The sequence below is a fragment of the Parasteatoda tepidariorum genome, chromosome 12 (assembly GCF_982258835.1).
Source record: "Parasteatoda tepidariorum strain Cologne lab strain chromosome 12, Ptep-v5.0, whole genome shotgun sequence".
NCBI lineage: Eukaryota > Metazoa > Arthropoda > Arachnida > Araneae > Theridiidae > Parasteatoda > Parasteatoda tepidariorum.
In genome coordinates this window covers 3,741,420-3,761,027 of record NC_141766.1, presented here as the reverse complement: position 1 = coordinate 3,761,027, position 19,608 = coordinate 3,741,420, and the positions used below count along the sequence as shown (strand labels likewise).

Genomic DNA, 19,608 nt, shown 5'->3' with positions numbered 1-19,608 from the left:
TTGGTGCAAGCTAAATCTTTCGGGGTCACAAACTCCTCAAAGTCGTGCTCTGGTACAGGTCAAAATGAAGATCTGCGGATGAATGGACGGTGTGTGAATGTGTCCTTACTGTAAAACGGGATATGATGTATGTATGATGTATCCGGATCATCCGCAGGGATGTTTCCCTGACCATCGCCAATAGGCCATTGTGCAGTTCTAGTGCGATGTAAATAAAAGTACCAGTAACCAGCAACCAAAGTATATTTCTTTATTAAATGTATTCGCCAAGATATTTGGAAATGCTTAGAGCCTAGATCGCAGAGTCATTTAGCAACCCAATTCGTCGCACCACTTAACTATATCCGTCCACCTGACTGACTTATAACAACCTTTTAAGTAGTCTCTTCAGTTTGTCAAGGTAACCATATTATATAATATGGTTATCTTGACAATTTAGGGGGCCTTCAAAAAGGCATATGCCTTTTTGAAGGCCCCCTAAATTGTCCATAATTATTTCCTTTGGTTTGGTAGTATATATGTTGCAATATAATATTTGACCGAGTTTGTAAATAATAGGTTAGTATTAACGGGAAATATGGGGCATTTTATATATACAGTATATGAGCAACAATTTCCTTGCTTTAACGCTTTTATTATATATGCACTTACAGAAAAAAAAGAAGTTTTATATGCATATATATATATCTGTGTGTGTGTGTGTGTGTGTGTGTGTGTGTGTGTGTGTGTGTGTGTGTGTGTGTGTGTGTGATGTTATGCCTTTAAAGGCTAGATAATTGAAGAGACTTAGGCGGCTTCTGATAAAAAGGCATTTTATTACCTTATATGGAGTGTGGAAAACAGTGTTCGTGGGATATTTACATTGATGGTTTCCCCTTTGCAGGGATTGTTCGGATTTGGCTCAGCTTTATCTAGCCACGGAAAATATGAAAAAGACACGCAATTTTGCCCGTCCCGACCTTTGAAAGTGAGGTTCTGAAAGGGAGTGGTTGCGAGGATCTTCTTATCTTCATGAAACGTCATTCAATTGATAGAATTTAGAGATTTTGATTCGCTAAAAGGCTTCAAAATCTCCTTCGTTCGATTCAGGCGATGCATCAGAAATCTAATGCATCGGATTTTTGTTGCATCAGAAATCTGATTTAAGCCGTAGACTAAAGACGACTAGCGCAAAACGATGTATCGATATAAGACGCGAAAGGATCTTCTTGCAACTGATACCGACTCGCGGTGTGGAAGACGATGTTCGTTTCGTTATGTTGAAATGGCCTTGATTGATGAGTGGTAGAATCAGAACCATAGTTTTGAGAATATATATCGTGATCTCTCATGTTCGTTTTCGCGCCTCATAGTTTTGCTTTGTCGCGACTTGATATCGTTTCTTGTAGATTATTTTCAGTGGGACTGACTTTGTGATCTCCGTCGTTACCTTGTTCTGAACGTAATCTATTATTGAAAAGAATATATAAAGAAGTGTTTCTTAATTAATTAGGTAACTTTTTTTTAAAAAAAAACTTTCATTTTTATTTTTAAATGCAAAAATTAATTTTTATATTATATGTTTAAGTAATTTTGTACATAATTGATTTTATTACAATAGGAAATCTAGTTTAAGGTGCCCATAAAAAATAAAATTTGTTAGGCTATTTTTTAGTTTATTTTAATTTATGAAAAACTTTTTGGATAAAACTTCTAATAATTTAATGGGTTTTTATTACTGATTTTAAATTTATAAATCTTTGGTTGTTTTTATAAATAAAATTATAACAAAACTTATTTTTCCTCTTTTGGATTTGGACATAAGTCAATCAACTTTGTTTATTCCAAAAAATTAGTAAGGTTTGCAACTTCTTTTTCTTTTTTTTTTTTTTTTTTTTTTTTTTTTTTTAATAATTTAGCACTTTGTTTCAAAAGCGTTTTTTTTTTTTTTTTTTTTTTTTTTTTTTTTTAAATTTATTTAGCACTTTGTGTTACGCATACAAATAATTTTTAACGAACTTATTTTTTTAATTTTCTTTCTATATTGTTAGGTAAATATATTGATAAATTTCAATTTTATTTATTTTTTTATTATTTATTTTTAAACTAAGAAATCTTTCGTTTGCGCGATCATTTTTAGAAAATATAACATTAATATCTTTCTTAAGCAAAACATATATATCTTCAAATTCATAAATTGATTTAAATCAATCTGAGTATGAAGTTTTGATAGAAATCCGATTTTTTGTGCCTTACAAGTAAATGAAATTCAAAAATACTATATCGCGATACATCTCTATATCGCGATGCAAAACTGACGATGCATCACGATATAAAATTTTTTATATCACCCAGTCCTAATCCTGACACAAGTAATTGATACTTATTAGTCTTTGATGTTCCAGCTTTATTTCTAGTTATAGCCGGATTATTTGAACAGGATTGCCCCCAGTGATATGTTTTCTGTATGCCTATTTTTTCGCAAAATTTACAAGGTCTGGGCGGCAAATCTCGCACCTTGTGTGGCGTCTGATTCTCATCATTTTTACAATCACTTAAATGCAATTTAACCTCCTCTTGCTTTTGTAATTTAGGAGTATTGTAACGTACGTAATACGTAATTATCATGTACTTTATTTTTTTCTCTATCCATGCAAATTTGGTCATATATCCTTAGTTTATTTTTAAAATCTTTTAAATTATTTGACCCATATAATATAGCTTTATTATCTACTGTATCGTGTATGCCATTAATACAATATTTCATTAAAGATTGTTCATCAACATTATTTTGATTTGCAATTTCTTTGAATTTTAAGAAATATTCTTGCACTGATTCATGAGTACGCTTTTTCCTATTTCTTAAAATTTCATGAATTTCGGCTGAGTTATAGGAAACAAGAAATTCATCGATTACTAATTCTTTCAATTGAGAAAACGAATTAATATTGGATGGCTACGAAAAAATATCAGCGCATTTTCGCGTAAACACCTTTTTGCATATACAAATTTATGTAAAGGAGACAAATTAAAAAATTTAGCCTGATCTTCAAATACTTCGAACCACCACTTAACATTTTCATGTCTTTTACCTTTAAAAAGTGGAACAACTGTTTCAAAATCTGAAAAATTTATCCTAAATTCAATTGCATTTACATTTTGTGTTACATTTGAATTATTTTTTTCTACATTGGCATAAATTTCAGTATTATTAAAATCATTAGAAGTTTGTATACTTTTTGAATTAACCGAATTCGACTCCCTATATATTCCACAATTACTTTTAATATTATCATGATTATCATTGATATTACACTCATGAATTATTTTTTCTTTCTTATTTTTATATGTAAACTTTTTCAAAAATTTTGTAAATAATAATACAAGTAATAATAATGACAAAATAAATAATGCAAACAATAAGAGAATATTAACATAATGTACCTCAATATTTCGAACCATTCTGGCTCATTATGTTTTAGAATTTTCATTTCTTACTATTTATCAACATTTTTTTCTTCTTTTTCTTTTAAAATTAACTTTAATGAAGAGCATAATTTCACAAAATACTTATACATAATATTCAATTAAAAAATAAGAAACAATTGTATTTCTTTTTAAAACAAAATGAAAATTCTTATAGAAATTGAATATTTTTTATAAAAATAACTTACCCATTTAAAAGAACAAAGTGCTTTGTTGTCATATTGCAAATTTATACACTGGTGTGCAAAACTTAAGCAACAAGTGGTTTTTCGGCCACAGCTCCCCATCAAAGTATTAGATAGCCATGAAATTGCAGTATAATATGCACGTAATTCAGTAGAAAGATTATTTGCATGCGAATTTTAGAAATAAAACGTCGTAGGTGATGTAAGTGTACGTAAACCTTGTGGGTCGGCGCGCGCAGGTCAAAGCTGTGATAAAAGGATGATGAGCACCGTAGTTAAAGATTTTCGCTGCAAGTGCAAGTGATTTGTTTAGTGAAACATGTCTTCAAGAAATCATTTAGACGACTTTACTCGAGGAAGAATGATTGGGAAGCTTGAGGAGGGGCGTAGTGTGACCAGTGTCGCCGAAGAGTTCGGGATCAACAAAAGTGTTGTTTCTCGTGCTTGGAATGCCTTTAAAACTACTGGTACAGCTGTTCGGAAGGTTGGTGGTGGCCGTCCAAGGAAAACAACACCAAGAGATGATAGTTACATTGTCTTCCAGGCGAAAAGAAACCGTTTTCAGTCAGCGAGCACCATATCTCAACAACTGTGCACAGCCACAGGACGACAAGTATCAAGATTTACAGTGGCCAGACGCCTCCACAAAGGTGGCTTATTTGTTAGACGTCCTGAACGCTGCATACCTTTAAAAGTTGGCCATCGGCGGCACCGTTTAGAGTGGTGCAGAGAACACGAAACCTGGACACCTCATCAATGGAGTCGCGTCCTCTTCACAGATGAGAGTCGTTTTAGTGCTACAAGCGATTCTCAACGTCAGTTGATCTGGAGAGAGGTTGGACCTCGATTTCATCCCAATAACATCGTGGAAAGAGATCGTTACGGTGGTCCTGGAGTTGTCGTCTAGGGTGGCTTCATGTTGAACGGGTGGACAGAGCTTCAGATCTTTTACCGAGGTTCTGTAACTGGAGACCGCTACTGCAATGAGGTAATCCTACCCCATGTGCGTCTGTTCCGAGGGGCCATTGGACAAGATTTAATTTTTATGGATGAGAATGCCCGGCCACACCGTACTGTTAATGTTCAAGAGCTACTGGAAAGTGAAGATATCACACGAATGGATTGGCCAGCGTACTCTCCAGATCTAAATCCCATAGAGCATGTGTGGGATGCATTAGGGAGACGTCTTGCGACACGACAGTATCCTCCTGGTAACACCCATCAGCTGAAAGATGCGTTAAAGGAGGAATGGAGACATTTACCCCAAGAACTCCTGGATAATCGGGTGCTTAACATGGAGAGACGATGGCAAGCAACAATTACAGTAAGGGGCGGGCATATCCCATACTAGGGAACATCTGCCAGTTGTACTTACGCTTCTTCAGGCAATCATGTGTAACGCCATTATATGTCAAATAAAGCCTTTTTTTGTTCCATACCCTACTTTAAGCTTTATATTCACTTCTGTGCCATTATTCTTTTACCATCGTTTAAGTACAAAATAATGTACATCATATTCAAATTTCATGTCAATCGGATGATTTCTTGTAGAGTTATGACAAAAAACGCACTTGTTGCTTAAGTTTTGCACATCAGTGTAATTATAAATTAAAAAGTTTAACTTAAACATTTTAGTGTTTATATTTGATTCCGAGCAGTTGGAAATCCCTATTCTTTATCCAGATTTTTTTCATGATTTCGATGCAAGTGTTCTTTCAGGTGTCGACACCTAGACGGTGAATGCCGCCTAATATTAACTGCAAAAAGATGCAATCATTTCTTCTGCAGAGTTGGGGATTCTAAGGAGTTGAAATTCTCCAGATGGCTTTTGATGATTCCTTTTCTGTCTTTTCATTCCATCCACAGGAACTTGCTGAAATATAGAATAATTCTGCAGGTGGCCCACTCGATGATTCGTTCTATTTATTTCCTTTGGGAAGGAACTATACGGAATTCAGCATTTTCACCATATCCATCGGACTTGGTTGACATGTAAAATAATTATTTCCATCTTCTTTTTCGGAAGGTAAAAAATATTCATTCTTTAATCTTTTCGTTGAAGTGAAACAAGGATTTTTTGTTGTTTATTTCTGTGACCATTATTTCCAAACAAATTACTTTGCCAGTGCCGGCTTGTAATGTTATGCCTTTAAAGGCTAGATAATTGAAGAGACTTAGTCGGCTTCTGATAAAAAGGCATTTTATTACATTATATGCAGTATGGAAAACAGTGTTCGTGGGATATTTACATTGATGGTTTCCCCCTTGCAGGGATTGTTTGGATTTGTCCCAGCTTTATCTCGCCATGGAGAATATGAAAAAGACTTGCAATTTTGCCTATCCCGAGCTTTTAAAGTGAGGTTCTGAAAGGGAGTGGTTGCAAGGATCTAAATAAAAGTAATGCATACCTGTAAGTCATGAGGACCTAAGGAGATGATTATTCACAATTGATCAGCTATCAAGTGTCTGAATAAATGTTTCATTTATATAAACACCTCAAAGATTATACTTCTACTCTTTTTTTTACCCCAGTTGGTTAAATACAGTCTTCAAATTGATAAGAAAATTAAAGAAATTTTCAATGGGGAAGAAGCATTGAGAGAAGTCATTTCAACTTGAGGGGTCTCATAACCTGTGTGGTCCAAATGAAAAGATGCCGATGTCAGAATTATTTCAGGAGTGCAGTACCATTTTCTCTCCTTTCTTTACAAAGATAAGGCAAGGTGACAGGAGAAAGATTGATTTTTCGGTGGTGAAATAGCTTAACATTATTTTCAGTTATGGATAAGACAAAAATTTTTATTTACATGCTTTAAAAATGGTGAAAAGTTGCGTTATTTTAGGACCAAAATGACTGTCCCCGTCCGGTACCGGGAGTGTCCGCTTTGCGGAGAATGTACGTAATGGTTTATTCATAGAAGATTCCCGGGGAATTAAAAATATGTCCGTATTGAGAGGCGTCCGTTTTGCAGGAGTGTCCATAGCAGGAGGTTTCACTGTATATATATATATACACTGGTTATCATAAATTAAGGAAAAATCACAAAAATAGCGATAACTCTTTCAAAAGTAAGCCAAACCGTGCAAAATTTGCATATGTTGTCCACTAAGAGTAGCTGAGTAAAATTGCAATATGCAAATTAGTGGCGCTGCACTCGGCTTACGTCATCTGCCTGGAGCATAAAAGTCCAAGTTTGAGAGAAAGCACACAAATTTTACTGTGATTGCGACATTGAAAATCTGAGATAGCCAATTCGTAATAATGACCTCTAGGCATCATTTGCCTGAAGAACTACGATGGAGAGCCATCGGGAGACTAGAGGCAGGGCAGAGTCAATCAGAAGTGGCCAGATGGCTAAATGTGAGTCCATCTGTGGTTCATAGACTTTGGAGGCAATTTCAAACCACAGATTCGGCATCTAGGAGGTTCAGTCAAGGACGGCCAACTGTTACGACCAGTGCCGATGACCGATATTTGACATTAAGTGCACGCAGGAATAGAACCGCTACTCCGACACATCTTAGATCCTCTCTTGCTGCAGCCACCGGAAGGTTGGTGTCAACGTCAACTGTGCGCAGAAGGCTCCACGAAGGTGGTCTGTATGCGAGACGACCAGCCATTTGCGTGCCGCTCACATCACGCCATAGGAGAGACCGTTTGCAGTGGGCCCGACAACATGTCCACTGGACGTCAGATCAATGGAGGCCTGTTCTCTTTACGGATGAGTCCAGGTTTAGTCTAGAAAGTGACAGTAGACGTTATTTGATATGGAGAGAACCTGGGACCCGTTATCATCCATCAAACATCCGTGAAAGAGATGCATACGGAAGAGGCAGTGTCTGTGTTTGGGGAGGCATATCCTTAGGAGGGCGCACATACCTCCATGTCTTTCCAAGGGGAACCGTGAATGCTCAGGTTTATCGAGACAACATCCTTGATGCTTATGTGCGCCCATATGCCGGGGCAATTGGTGATTGCTTCCTGTTACAGGACGATAATGCAAGACCACACAGAGCTCGCATTGTTGATGATTATCTTCAACAGGAAACAATTACTCGCATGGAGTGGCCAGCTCGATCCCCGGACTTGAATCCTATCGAGCACGTTTGGGATGCTCTAGGGAGGCGTGTATCTGCCATCAATCCGCCCCCTCAGACCCTTGCCACGCTTGCAACTGCTTTACAAGAGCAATGGCTCTCACTTCCTATTGAACTGATAGACCGCATAATTGAAAGCATCACACATCGCTGTTTGTGCTGTATTGCTTCTAGAGGCAATCATATTCCATATTAAAGGTACTTTTTCTATTGCAAACCGATACTTCCAATTAATTTATTTTATACATGTGCTAATTTCTATACTACTATTAATGTCTGATAATTTCTTTTTATGTTGTTTAATACCTTACTATGTGTTGTATATTGTGGGTAAGTTTCATAAAATTCCATGTGTAATTTCTTGAGTTATCGCGATTTTTGTGAATTTTCCTTAATTTATGATAACCAGTGTATATATATATATATATATATATATATATATATATATATATATATATATATATATATATATATATATATATATATATATATATATATATAAATATATATATAAATATATATATATATGTGTGTGTGTGTGTGCATGTGTGTGTATACAAAAATTATAAATTCTTTTGCATTAATAAAAGCATTAAAACTCTTTTCATAAAATGTCTTTTGCAAAGAATAGGTGTGGAGATATTCCATTTTGGGACTCTTGCTGTATGATGTATTCCATGTAAGATCTGCCGGAACCATCCGGAGTTTTGTCCACCCCCCTCCCTTGTGAAGAGTGGATGTGAAATGTTTCAGCCACCAACCTAACTGTAAATAAAACTAATGAAGGAATAATTGGTTCACGACTGAATTATTTGAGCTAATTGTAACCAATGATAACAGGGATATAGTCCTGTTATTACAAGCCGGCAGGATTTTTTTCGCAGAGGAAATCTTTTGGAGGAAACTTACGCAGTTCTATCTCTTGGGAACTAAGCTTAACGAAGGCTGGCTGTTGCGTCGGAATTCCCATCCCAGACAAACGGGGGAAAAGTTACCTTTCAGCGTAAAAGGAAAGGAAGGATTCCTCATCCCATCGTCAACTACCTGTATCTCGTCGTTAGTGGAATGCTGATCGAGATGGTCCCCTGAAACCAGTTGATGTGTGTCCCATCCATAGAGTTGACCGATGACCCTACAGTTCTTAGTGCTCAAGTTTGTGAGAAAAGTGAAAACAAAAGTTTTGTGCGCGAGTAAATATCATGAATATCCATCATGAATATCACTACGAAATAAGTGCGCGTTTGAAAAATATTTATATATTTTTTTTCTCTCTTCAACGAAAAATTGATGAAGGTCGACGTTGGCGAGTAGATTGTTCATATTTTATTGAAAATAGATATGAGTAGTGATATAAAACGTTTTAGTATGAAATTTAATCTATAGAGTATTGTTCATGGTTGAATGGCATTTCATATGTTTACCTTGTTTTGTTTTTTTTAAAATTATAATATAATATTGTTACATTTAAAATGTTTTTGAAAGAGATAAATGTGATTCAAACGTTAATTAAACTAGTGACGGCAAATAAAATGAAGTTATAATTCAAACTTTTATTTCCTAATGATATATCACGATTAAATCGTAATAAAATACTAAATTTTTCGGAATTCTCTTTTGAACCAAATGATGAAGAATTTTCGAATAAACTTAAAGAAATTTGTAATAATTTCAATATTTCGGACTTAATCAAAATTACTGACAGTCTTAATATTTCCAGTGAGGGAAGTAAGAATGAAGTTACAAAACATCCCCAAAGCAACAACAAGAAAGTGATGTACAAATAGAAGAATTGTTAAAAAATAACATTATAAAAGAAAGTTCCTCCCCTTATGCTGCCCCTGTAACTTTAGTCTTTAAAAAAGATGAAAATAAAAAGAGTCATTTATGTGTTGATTTTAGGAAATTAAATCAGAAAAACAGATCCTGAACCTCTACCTTTAATACAGTCTTTAATTGAAAAATTGTCCAACAGTATTTATTATTCTAAAATAGATTTATCGCAGGGATATCATCATTTTCGTATTCATCCTGATGACACTGAGAAATTAGCATTCGCTACTCACAATGGTGAATACTTAAGATTGCCTTTTGGCTGGAAGAATGCACTAAACCTCTTTCAACGTAAAATTCGTAGAATTTTAAATAAACGTAAAATTAAATTTGCTACAAACTATTTTGATGATATCATTATATTTTCTAATTCTTATGATGAACATTTAGCCCATCTTAAAAAGAATTTTGATATTTGTAAACACGAAAACTTGAAATTAAAACTTTCAAAATGTTCATTTTTGCAAAATCAAATAGAATTTTTAGGATATGAAATAAGCAATAGGATTGTATCACCCGATAACCATAATATTGATTCGATTAAAAAATTAATGCCCCCTAAAAGTTTGAAAACATTGCAAAGATTTCTTGGATCAATAAATGTTTACAATAAATTTATTGATAGTTATGCAAATATTCGACATCCTTTAAATAACTTGTTAAAGAAAGATGTAAAATGGGTGTGGTCAGAAAAGTGTCAACAATCCTTTGAATTTTTAAAAAATGTAAACCAATGTAAACCAGTTTTGTAAACCAATTTTGAAAATTTTTAATCCTAATCATGAATGTAATCTTTTTGTTGATGCATCGTTAGCTGGAATTGGTGCTGTGTTAAAACAGACAGATGAATGTGGCGTATTGCATCCTGTAGCTTTTCATACTCGTTCCTTAAGGGACTATGTAAAAAACTATGCAATTACAGAACTTGAACGTCTTGCCATAGTAGATTCTTTAAATAAATTCCATCATTACCTTTTTGGCCAAAAATTCTCCATACATACTGACCATGCTGCTTTGGTTTGGCTAAAAAATATTAAAAATTTAAAAGGTAGATTATTTAGATGGTCATTATTGTTAAGTATGTATGAATATGATATTAAATACACAAAAGCTTCTACTAATGTTGAAGCAGATTGGCTTTCGAGAGATGCAACACATTCACTTGTCAAAATCAATAGTAAAAATAATAATGCTCGTGTTTCACATTTCTTAAAATTGAGTGAAATAAGTGAAGCTCAAAGGAATGATAACTTACAAGGTAATTTTGCTGATATCAATAATGTTTTATGTGTACGTAAGAAAAATTTTACTAAAATAGTTGTTCCATTTTCGTTGAGATTAAAACTACTGCAAATTGCTTATGATAAATTTAACCATCCAGGAATCCAAAAAATGATTAACTTAATAACCCCTGTTTATTATTGGAATAACATAACTTCAGATATAACAAAATTTTGTAAACATTGTCATACGTGCCAACTAAATAAAAAACCGCGACAAAAAAGATTTGGATTATTACAATCCTTACCCCCTGTTAATCAGTCTTTTGACTTACTAGCAATAGATAGTGTAGGCGGATTAAATTTCTATAATTCAACAAAAAGTATTTAACTTTAATTATTGACCACCTCACGAGATACATTTGGGCTTTTGCGTCAAAATCCATTAGTTCAGAAACCTATACTAATTTTTTACATCAAATTTTTCAAAATCAAATTCCTAAATCTTTGTTGAGTGATCGAAACGTTGCCTTTGCTTCTTCTCATTTTAAAAAGTTTTTGAAGCATAATAAGATTGAACAATTATTGACAACTGCACATCATCCGCAGTCTAATGGCAATGTAGAACGCCTTGGTCAAACAATAATTACACGTTTAAAATGTAAAATTAATGAAAAACCTACTAAAACTCCCTGGCCTACTTTGTTAAAAGATAAATACTCATAATTTAACTCCCCATTCTGTAACAAAATTTCCACCTGCATACCTCATGCGTGGTAGACTCCCCTATGAAAATCCCTTAAATGAAGAAATCTATCCACCTGTTGAGGAAGCTAAAAAAATAGCAATTCAAAGAACCAAAGAATATCATGAAAGAAATAAAATTTATTATGATGCTAGATTTTCAGATATAGACTTTAAAACTTTCATCAAATTTTGAATGCCAGGAAAATGACATATTAGCTTAGAAATTAAAAAAAAAAAAAAAAGAACAAAAAGAAGAAGAAGAAAAAAACAGTAATTTTAAACTACGTAATAGTAAGTGTAAAAAATTATTTATCAATCAACTCAATTAAATTCAATAATAATTCTTAATTAAAGGTAAAGGTAAAATTACCTTACCTGCAATTTCTGTTGTTCTTCAATTTTCCCGGTGAGAAGATGGAAAGCTTTTCTTTCGCTTTAAAAAGGATCGCTACTCTTGTAAAAATAAAAAGATGTCAATAATAAAAAGTAACAAGTTCTGCCATTAAAGGAATTAACTATTTCTTTTTAAAACATTTAATATTTAACACAAAACGTAACAAGAAACATAATTGAAAACGAAACATTAAGCTTTTTTTGAAATGAGCATAACATATCAACCTCTTCTCTCTGAGGCGATCATTCCCCTACTGTTTACAAAACTTCCGCCTCGCTACAGTTACAGTTAAAATTTTAAAGTTAGATTGTTCGTCGCAGTTTCTCGACACTCCCCTCTTGAGTTTTAGAGATGTCGATCACTGAAACTCAACACATATTACTGTCCAAAACGTTGAGGCACTCTCACAACCCTACCAGCTCGAGTGGTCACAGAATCAGTTTTTCTGTAGTTATCAGTCACTAAAGGGTTAGGGTTGACACAATCATTCGGAGTATTATTGACAATAACATCACAACCATCCAGTTCCATAGGGCACAGTTTCTGAACAGGGCGAATAAAGACACCAGATTTTGTCTTTATTTTCGCTAAACGAACAAGTCCATCTTGACTGTGATATGTTTCCAAAATTCGTGCCATCGGCCAGTTAAGTCTCTTGATGTTGTCACTCCATACGAGTACTATGTCACCTACTTTAGGAACAGGGACGTTATTTTTCTTTCTGTAACTTTCTCGTAGTTGTCCTAGGTAATCCACTCGAAATCTCGAACGTAGATCTTTTAAAATTCTTAACCGGTATGCCAAACGTTTATTTAAACTTTTTCCATCTGTTTGGCTGCATTGGTCAAGATCTGTAACATCATTACTTTTGTTTTCCTGCAAAAACATTGCTGGTGTAATTGGATTCAAGTCATTTGCATCATCAGAAACATGGGTAAGTGGTCTTGAATTGAGAAGACACTCACATTCGCACAAAACAGTAGCCATTTCCTCATAACTTAGCGAAGTTCTTCCCAGCACTTTTCTCAAAATCTGCTTCATAAGACCTACTAAACGTTCCCAGAAACCACCCCACCATGGAGCTGAAGGTGGTATAAATTTCCAAGTGATGGGAGCGATTTCACCTTTCAATCTCTCGAGATCAACATTTCTCAGCAGTTTTTCAAATCCGACGAAGTTAGTCCCATTATCCGAATAGATCTTCGAAGGTCTTCCGCGTCGTGAAATGAACCTTCTTAGAGCCAATAAGAAGTTGTCAGTGGATAAAGCAGTCAAAAGTTCCAAATGAACTGCTCGGTAGATAGCACATGTTATTAAAAGTATCCACACCTTTTGTCTTTCTTTAAGGTACAAAGGACCTGCCACATCTAAACCAATTATCTCAAAAACAGACGCTTCCTTTACTCGATCTTCCGGTAATGGTCCTTCAGGAATACTAGCTGGTCTTGAATTGAACCTTTGGCATACAACGCACATCTTTATGGCTTTCTTTATGGTTCTTCTACTCTTTAAGATCCAATAATTTTCTCTTAAGGCAGTCATTAAAAATGGTACTCCGGCATGTCCTAACTCTTGATGTTTACTGATTATTAGACTTTTTACCACGTGATGATTTGATGGTAAAAGTAGTGGAAGTCTAAAATCCTCTTCATCTATTCTCATGAAAACTTTGGTTTTAACCCTTAGGAGACCATCATTGTCTGTTATAATTTTTAGAGACTTCAATTGGTTTTCTGTTCCTCCAAAGAATTCTTCATCCTGGACTTTCTTCAGAATTTTAAGTTCGGCCTTCTTCAGTTCCTCAGCACATAGTTGTCCAGATCTTTTATCACTAGGCGTCTTAGCATTTCTGAAAAATCTTAAAATCCAACCGGTGATTCTTATTATTCTTTTGTACGAAGAAATGCGATGATAGTATTTGTCATTTTCTTTATTCAAGGAAGACTCGACAATTTTCTTCTTCTCAGAGTTTATCACCTTTTCATCTGGAATCAATTTGTAATTAGGCCAGCGGTCTCTAGAGTCTTTCAGCCATTGCGGCCCGTGCCACCATTTTCCCTTGATAAGCGTTTTCACCGAACACCCCCTAGAAGGTAAATCGGCCGGGTTTTGAATTCCTGGAACATAATTCCATTCACTAACTTGGGACAAAGCTCTTATTTCTTTTACCCTATTGGTCACAAATACAACCCATGGACCTTCTTTCTTTATCCAATACAATGCGTCCATGGAATCAGACCAATAAAATGTTTGGATATCCTTCAAGTTCAGATCATTTTTTACAGATGTTGCTAGTCTCACTCCGATGTTACAGGCGAGTAATTCCAATCTCGGGATAGACACATTCTTTAATGGTGCCACTCGTGATCTAGCTTGTAGTAACTGACAAGTCACTTCATTTCCCCATTCTGCTCTCAAGAAAATTCCAGTAGCATAAGAAAGTTTGGATGCGTCGCAAAAAACATGCAAAGTCAATTTTGCGTCATTCAAATCCAAGCATGAGTAATTTCGAGGAATTTCAATGTCTTTCAAATCTGAGATTTGGTTTCTCCAATTATTAAACTTTTGAACGATATCTTTCGGCAGTTCAGCATCCCAAGAGACTTGAGCTTTCCAACAATCTTGGAGAAGTAGTTTCGGTATTAGAGTCACTGGGCACGTGAACCCAATAGGGTCGAATATCTTATGTGCCAATGATAATATTTTTCTCTTAGTTATGCTTTTATCATCGATACTGATATCGTTAATATCGCAAGACAACGTATCGTTCTTAAAGCTCCACAAAAGCCCTAAAACTGGGACTTTAAAGTTTTCGGAATTCGTAACTTGTAAATTTTCCTCAACTTTATTCTCTGAAGTGTGTGCATTATCTATCCAGCCACGCAAGTCAAATTTCGCAGAAGCTAGCAGTTTCTGAGATTCTGATCGAAAATATTCTAGTTCTGCAACAGAATCAACACTTGCTACACAATTGTCCACGTACATGGAGTCTTTTAGTTTCTTAGCCAAATGCTTTAAGTTTTCTGGTACGTTTTCCAAATGGTGGTTTAAAACGGCAGCTAGCAGAAAAGGGCTGCACGAAACACCAAAAACAACGCGACAGTGCCTGTAAGTAATTAATTTGCGAGGGTCACCGTCTCTCCACCATAAAAACTTCAAAAAATTCCTATCACTTTCTTGCAGGCTTATTTGTAAAAAGGCTTTGCGAATATCGGCTATAACACCGATTTTACCCCATCTAAAACGATTTAAAACTGATGGTATTAGCTCTATCAAATTTGGCCCTTTTTCAATACACTCATTTAACGATAAAGAATTACGAGTTTTAGCTGACCCATCAAACACGGGACGAATTTTAGTCGTTGAATTCTCTTTGATGACTGGTCTATGAGGTAAGAAGTGCTCTGCGGAGTCTGCATTATTTATATTGTTATGATCTGACAAAACCTGCTCTATAATGCCTTCTTTTTCCCACTCATCAAATACATCTTGATACGCCTTTAACATATTACTAGAATTACGCGATTGCACGGTATTGCTAAGCCTTTTCTTGGCCAATTCTTTATGATCCGACAATGTTACACGACCCTCCAACCAAGGTAAACAAACCTGATACCTACCGCTTTGATCTCTGGTTAATGTTTCTTGGAAATGCTTTAGAACAATTTCTTGGGTTTCTGTTTTTGTTTGCTTTTCACTCATATCGTGAATTCCTAAAGAATCTAACTCCCAGAGATCCGATATTTTGGCATAGTCTACATGTAAAGTTAATAATAACTGAGGAGTATTAAATGCGTTTTCTCGTACAGATTTTCCCAGCACTGTCCACCCAAGACGCGTATTAGCAGCTACTAACCCTCCTGATAGATGTTTAATATTCCCCGTTAGCAAGATACTTGCAAGATCTGCCCCAATAAGTATGTGAATTTCATTTGGTTTTTTTTCATACAAACAAGAATTCCCTTTTAATTCGATATCACTTGCATAAATACCCATACCTTTTAATTCATGTTTACAGTTGGAATCACTTATTTTAGGAATAGGAGCACAAATCTGCTTCTGATCCATCACGTCAAATTCACAGCTGAATTTTTCATCTAGACTAGTTAGCTTAACACTATACCGCTTATGTTGTTCAGTATTTTCAATACCTCCAAAAAGTCCGTGGGTGACAGTTTCCTCCCCAACGCAATTTAAACCCATTGTTTTAGCAATAAATTTACTACAATATGATCTTTGACTACCCAAATCAATAATTATTCTTACTAAATTTTTAGAATTCTGACCATGAACATATACAATTAAAGTTTGTAAATAAACTTCATTAGAACAACAATTATTAGTTAAAACACTACTTTCAACAAGTTTATTACTATTATCAGAATTATCGGATTCATTCCCTTTTAAATCATGATTTAAATAACACATTATTGATGCATGGCGCTTCGAACAAAATGTGCAAACAATTTTTGAATAACACTGATCCGCCCTATGATTCATAATTAAACAGCGAAAGCAAGCTCGTCTTTTTTTCAAAATATTCTTTTTTTCTTCTAACGATAAACTCATTGCTAATTTACAACTCGCTGAATCATGCGGTTCCTCACAAAAAACGCAGAAAGATTTTTTATTCCTGTTCTGTTTCATCTCAGAGCTCAATAAATCTGTTGCCGTATATTTCGGTTTCTCATTTTCACGTGATTGAATATTTAACTTTCTACTAGAGGGGGAGAAATTTATTTCTTCATTATGGTGCCGACTGATGTGTCTCGGATTTCTCCGATCCACTTGATATTTATTTCCAAGGTCACTTACTGCACTCATCTGAATTGAGCGTTCTCTACAACTTAATGCTTTCGAAAGAAAATTTAAAAGCTCTTTTATATCTGAATATACATTTTCATTTTCGATTTTATTATATTCTAATACTAAATCTGGGGGTAATATTTTAAGCAACATAGGACACAATACACTTCCATAATTTTCCGGTTTTAATTCTAATGATTCTAAACTGCGTATATGTGTCATGCAATTATCATAAAATTTTCTAAAAGCGCGAATATCGTTTGAACTTTTTAACGGTTGCATATTTAAAATAGCGCTCATATGTGTGTGAATAAGTAAATCTTTCTTAGCAAATCTATCTTTTAATAATTCAATTGCGGAATCATACGATGCGTTTGAAATTAAAAAACCCTCAACCGTATTTAAAGCAGACCCACCTAAATGCGCCTTCAAATAGTTAAATTTGTCCACTTTATCTAATAATTCATTATTGTGTATCGCTGTTTCAAAACTATTCCAAAAGGTTAGCCATTGGCTGACATCACCATAAAATTTCGCGATACTCAGTTTCGGGAGTTGAATGCGCACCTTTTCTGCTGCTGATTCGTTTATTTCTGTTTTATTTATTGAACGTTGTAAGGTTATATTTTCGCTTTCCATACTCTTTACTGACGTTTGCATTTCATTTATTTTCTTTTTTGCTCTTAGTTTAGAAATAACTACCTTATCTTGATACTCTTCTGTTTTTTCAAATTCTGATTGATATTCATCATCGTTGAAGAGTGGTTCTAGTTCTTTATCAACAGAACTCAAAGAATCAAATTTGTTTGTTAATGTTTCGATTACTTCTTCGATTACACTGACATTTATATCTTCCGTTTTCGAAAGTTCTGCATCTAATTTAGTCAGTGTATTTGTTACGCTTGTTCTTAAGGAACCTCGTTTTCTTTTTAAGTGTTTAATTTTCTCATCTGCCGACATCTTTTTAAATTATATATCAATTCGATAAATACACGATCTTTTAAGAAAAACTAATCGGTCTTCTCTATCCCGGCAGGGATGCCATGTAAAAAATTATTTATCAATCAACTCAATTAAATTCAATAATAATTCTTAATTAAAGGTAAAGGTAAAATTACCTTACCTGCAATTTCTGTTGTTCTTCAATTTTCCCGGTGAGAAGATGGAAAGCTTTTCTTTCGCTTTAAAAAGGATCGCTACTCTTGTAAAAATAAAAAGATGTCAATAATAAAAAGTAACAAGTTCTGCCATTAAAGGAATTAACTATTTCTTTTTAAAACATTTAATATTTAACACAAAACGTAACAAGAAACATAATTGAAAACGAAACATTAAGCTTTTTTTGAAATGAGCATAACATATCAACCTCTTCTCTCTGAGGCGATCATTCCCCTACTGTTTACAAAACTTCCGCCTCGCTACAGTTACAGTTAAAATTTTAAAGTTAGATTGTTCGTCGCAGTTTCTCGACAGTAAGTCACTCAACTTAAGCATTTGCGTTAGATGGACCATGATTTGCTTAAATTAATTCTTTTATCCACTGTAGAAAGAATCAAAAATGTTTTTGTTGCTGACATGTATAGAATAAATTTGTGTATAATAATCAATCATTAAATAAATAAATGACTCTGATTACATTCAAGCATACTACAATCTCACATAAATTTGGTATTAGATTAATATTTGCTTTCCCTCTTTGCAAATTTCTGGCAACTGTGTCAATCTCCTTGCATTCATAAGTCAGGAAAATGACAATTTGCCATTTAAATAGCATTTAACATTTCAGCCTAAGACGTTTATATTTTGCAGAAAACGACAGGATTTCTTGAAATAAGTCAGGTAAATCCCCGGCACTAAACCTCGGAATGTAACCTTACGACCCCAGCCAAAACAAATTATTAGAAATCGTTAGTCCCGCAGTGGACTGATCGTTAAGACACGGTTTCCAGCAGATCACCGAAGTCAAGCATCACTGGCTCCGGTCAGTGTGTGGGTGGGTGACCACTTGGAGCAGTGTGCTTGGGGACCGAGGGTGTGCGGTATTGGTCCTCGTTAAACTGTTCTACCGTAAAGTGCTCGACTTCACGTGCAGGTCGTCGGGCTACCGAAGCGGGGGTGCCATCCCCTCTGCAGAGGGGGTGGCATCCCCTCTGCAGGGGATCAAAATTGTGATGGCATGTCTTCGGATCATCCTCAGGGATGTTTCCCAGACCGTCGCCAATAGCTCATTGTGTTGCTCTAGTGCGACGTAAATGAACAACAACAATAATAGAAATCGGTAGAATTATTATTTTTTTTTTTTTAAATTATAGATAAAAAATAAAAAAAAAGAATCAAGTAGAGTATTTTCCTTAAAAAATATCGAGACAAAAATTGTTTAGAGCTTGCCATACTGTAAAACATAAGGTTCTGAAAATTATTATTAGTGCCCTCCGGGGATCGAACCCACTACATCTGTATTGATTGGGAGAGATTACTATCGAAAAAAAAATAAAAAAATCACGATTATTTTTATATTGGACTGCATCTTTCTATTATATTTTGTTTACCATATAATATGTAATGTATTTTTTTTTTTTTTTTAAGTGAAACGATAGAAGCTATTAATGTCATGTAAATTAAGCTGTGATGGTTGAAAAAACTTTTAGTAAATACACTATGTATAAACGATTGGGCAAGATTTTTACAGAAAAAAAAATTCTTATATTTCATCGCAACTCTCCATTAATCTTTTTTCCCCGTATAATATGTACGAAATTTTCTTGACTTAAGTGTTTAACTTAGAATTTTAAGAGTGACTTAAAATAAAAAGCGAATAAATTATAGCTTAAATAAAAATATAAGAATCAACTAGAATATTTAA

General features: G+C 34.5%; 1 protein-coding gene across 1 annotated transcript; it reads right to left on the bottom strand.

The window, feature by feature from the left end:
- Positions 1 to 12,317: 12,317 nt before the first annotated feature.
- LOC147800921 (uncharacterized) lies at positions 12,318 to 17,705 on the bottom strand. The gene has a single exon (XM_087156075.1). It carries the CDS (start codon positions 17,703 to 17,705, stop codon positions 12,318 to 12,320), a length of 5,388 nt encoding a protein of 1,795 aa, XP_087012201.1.
- Positions 17,706 to 19,608: the final 1,903 nt, after the last annotated feature.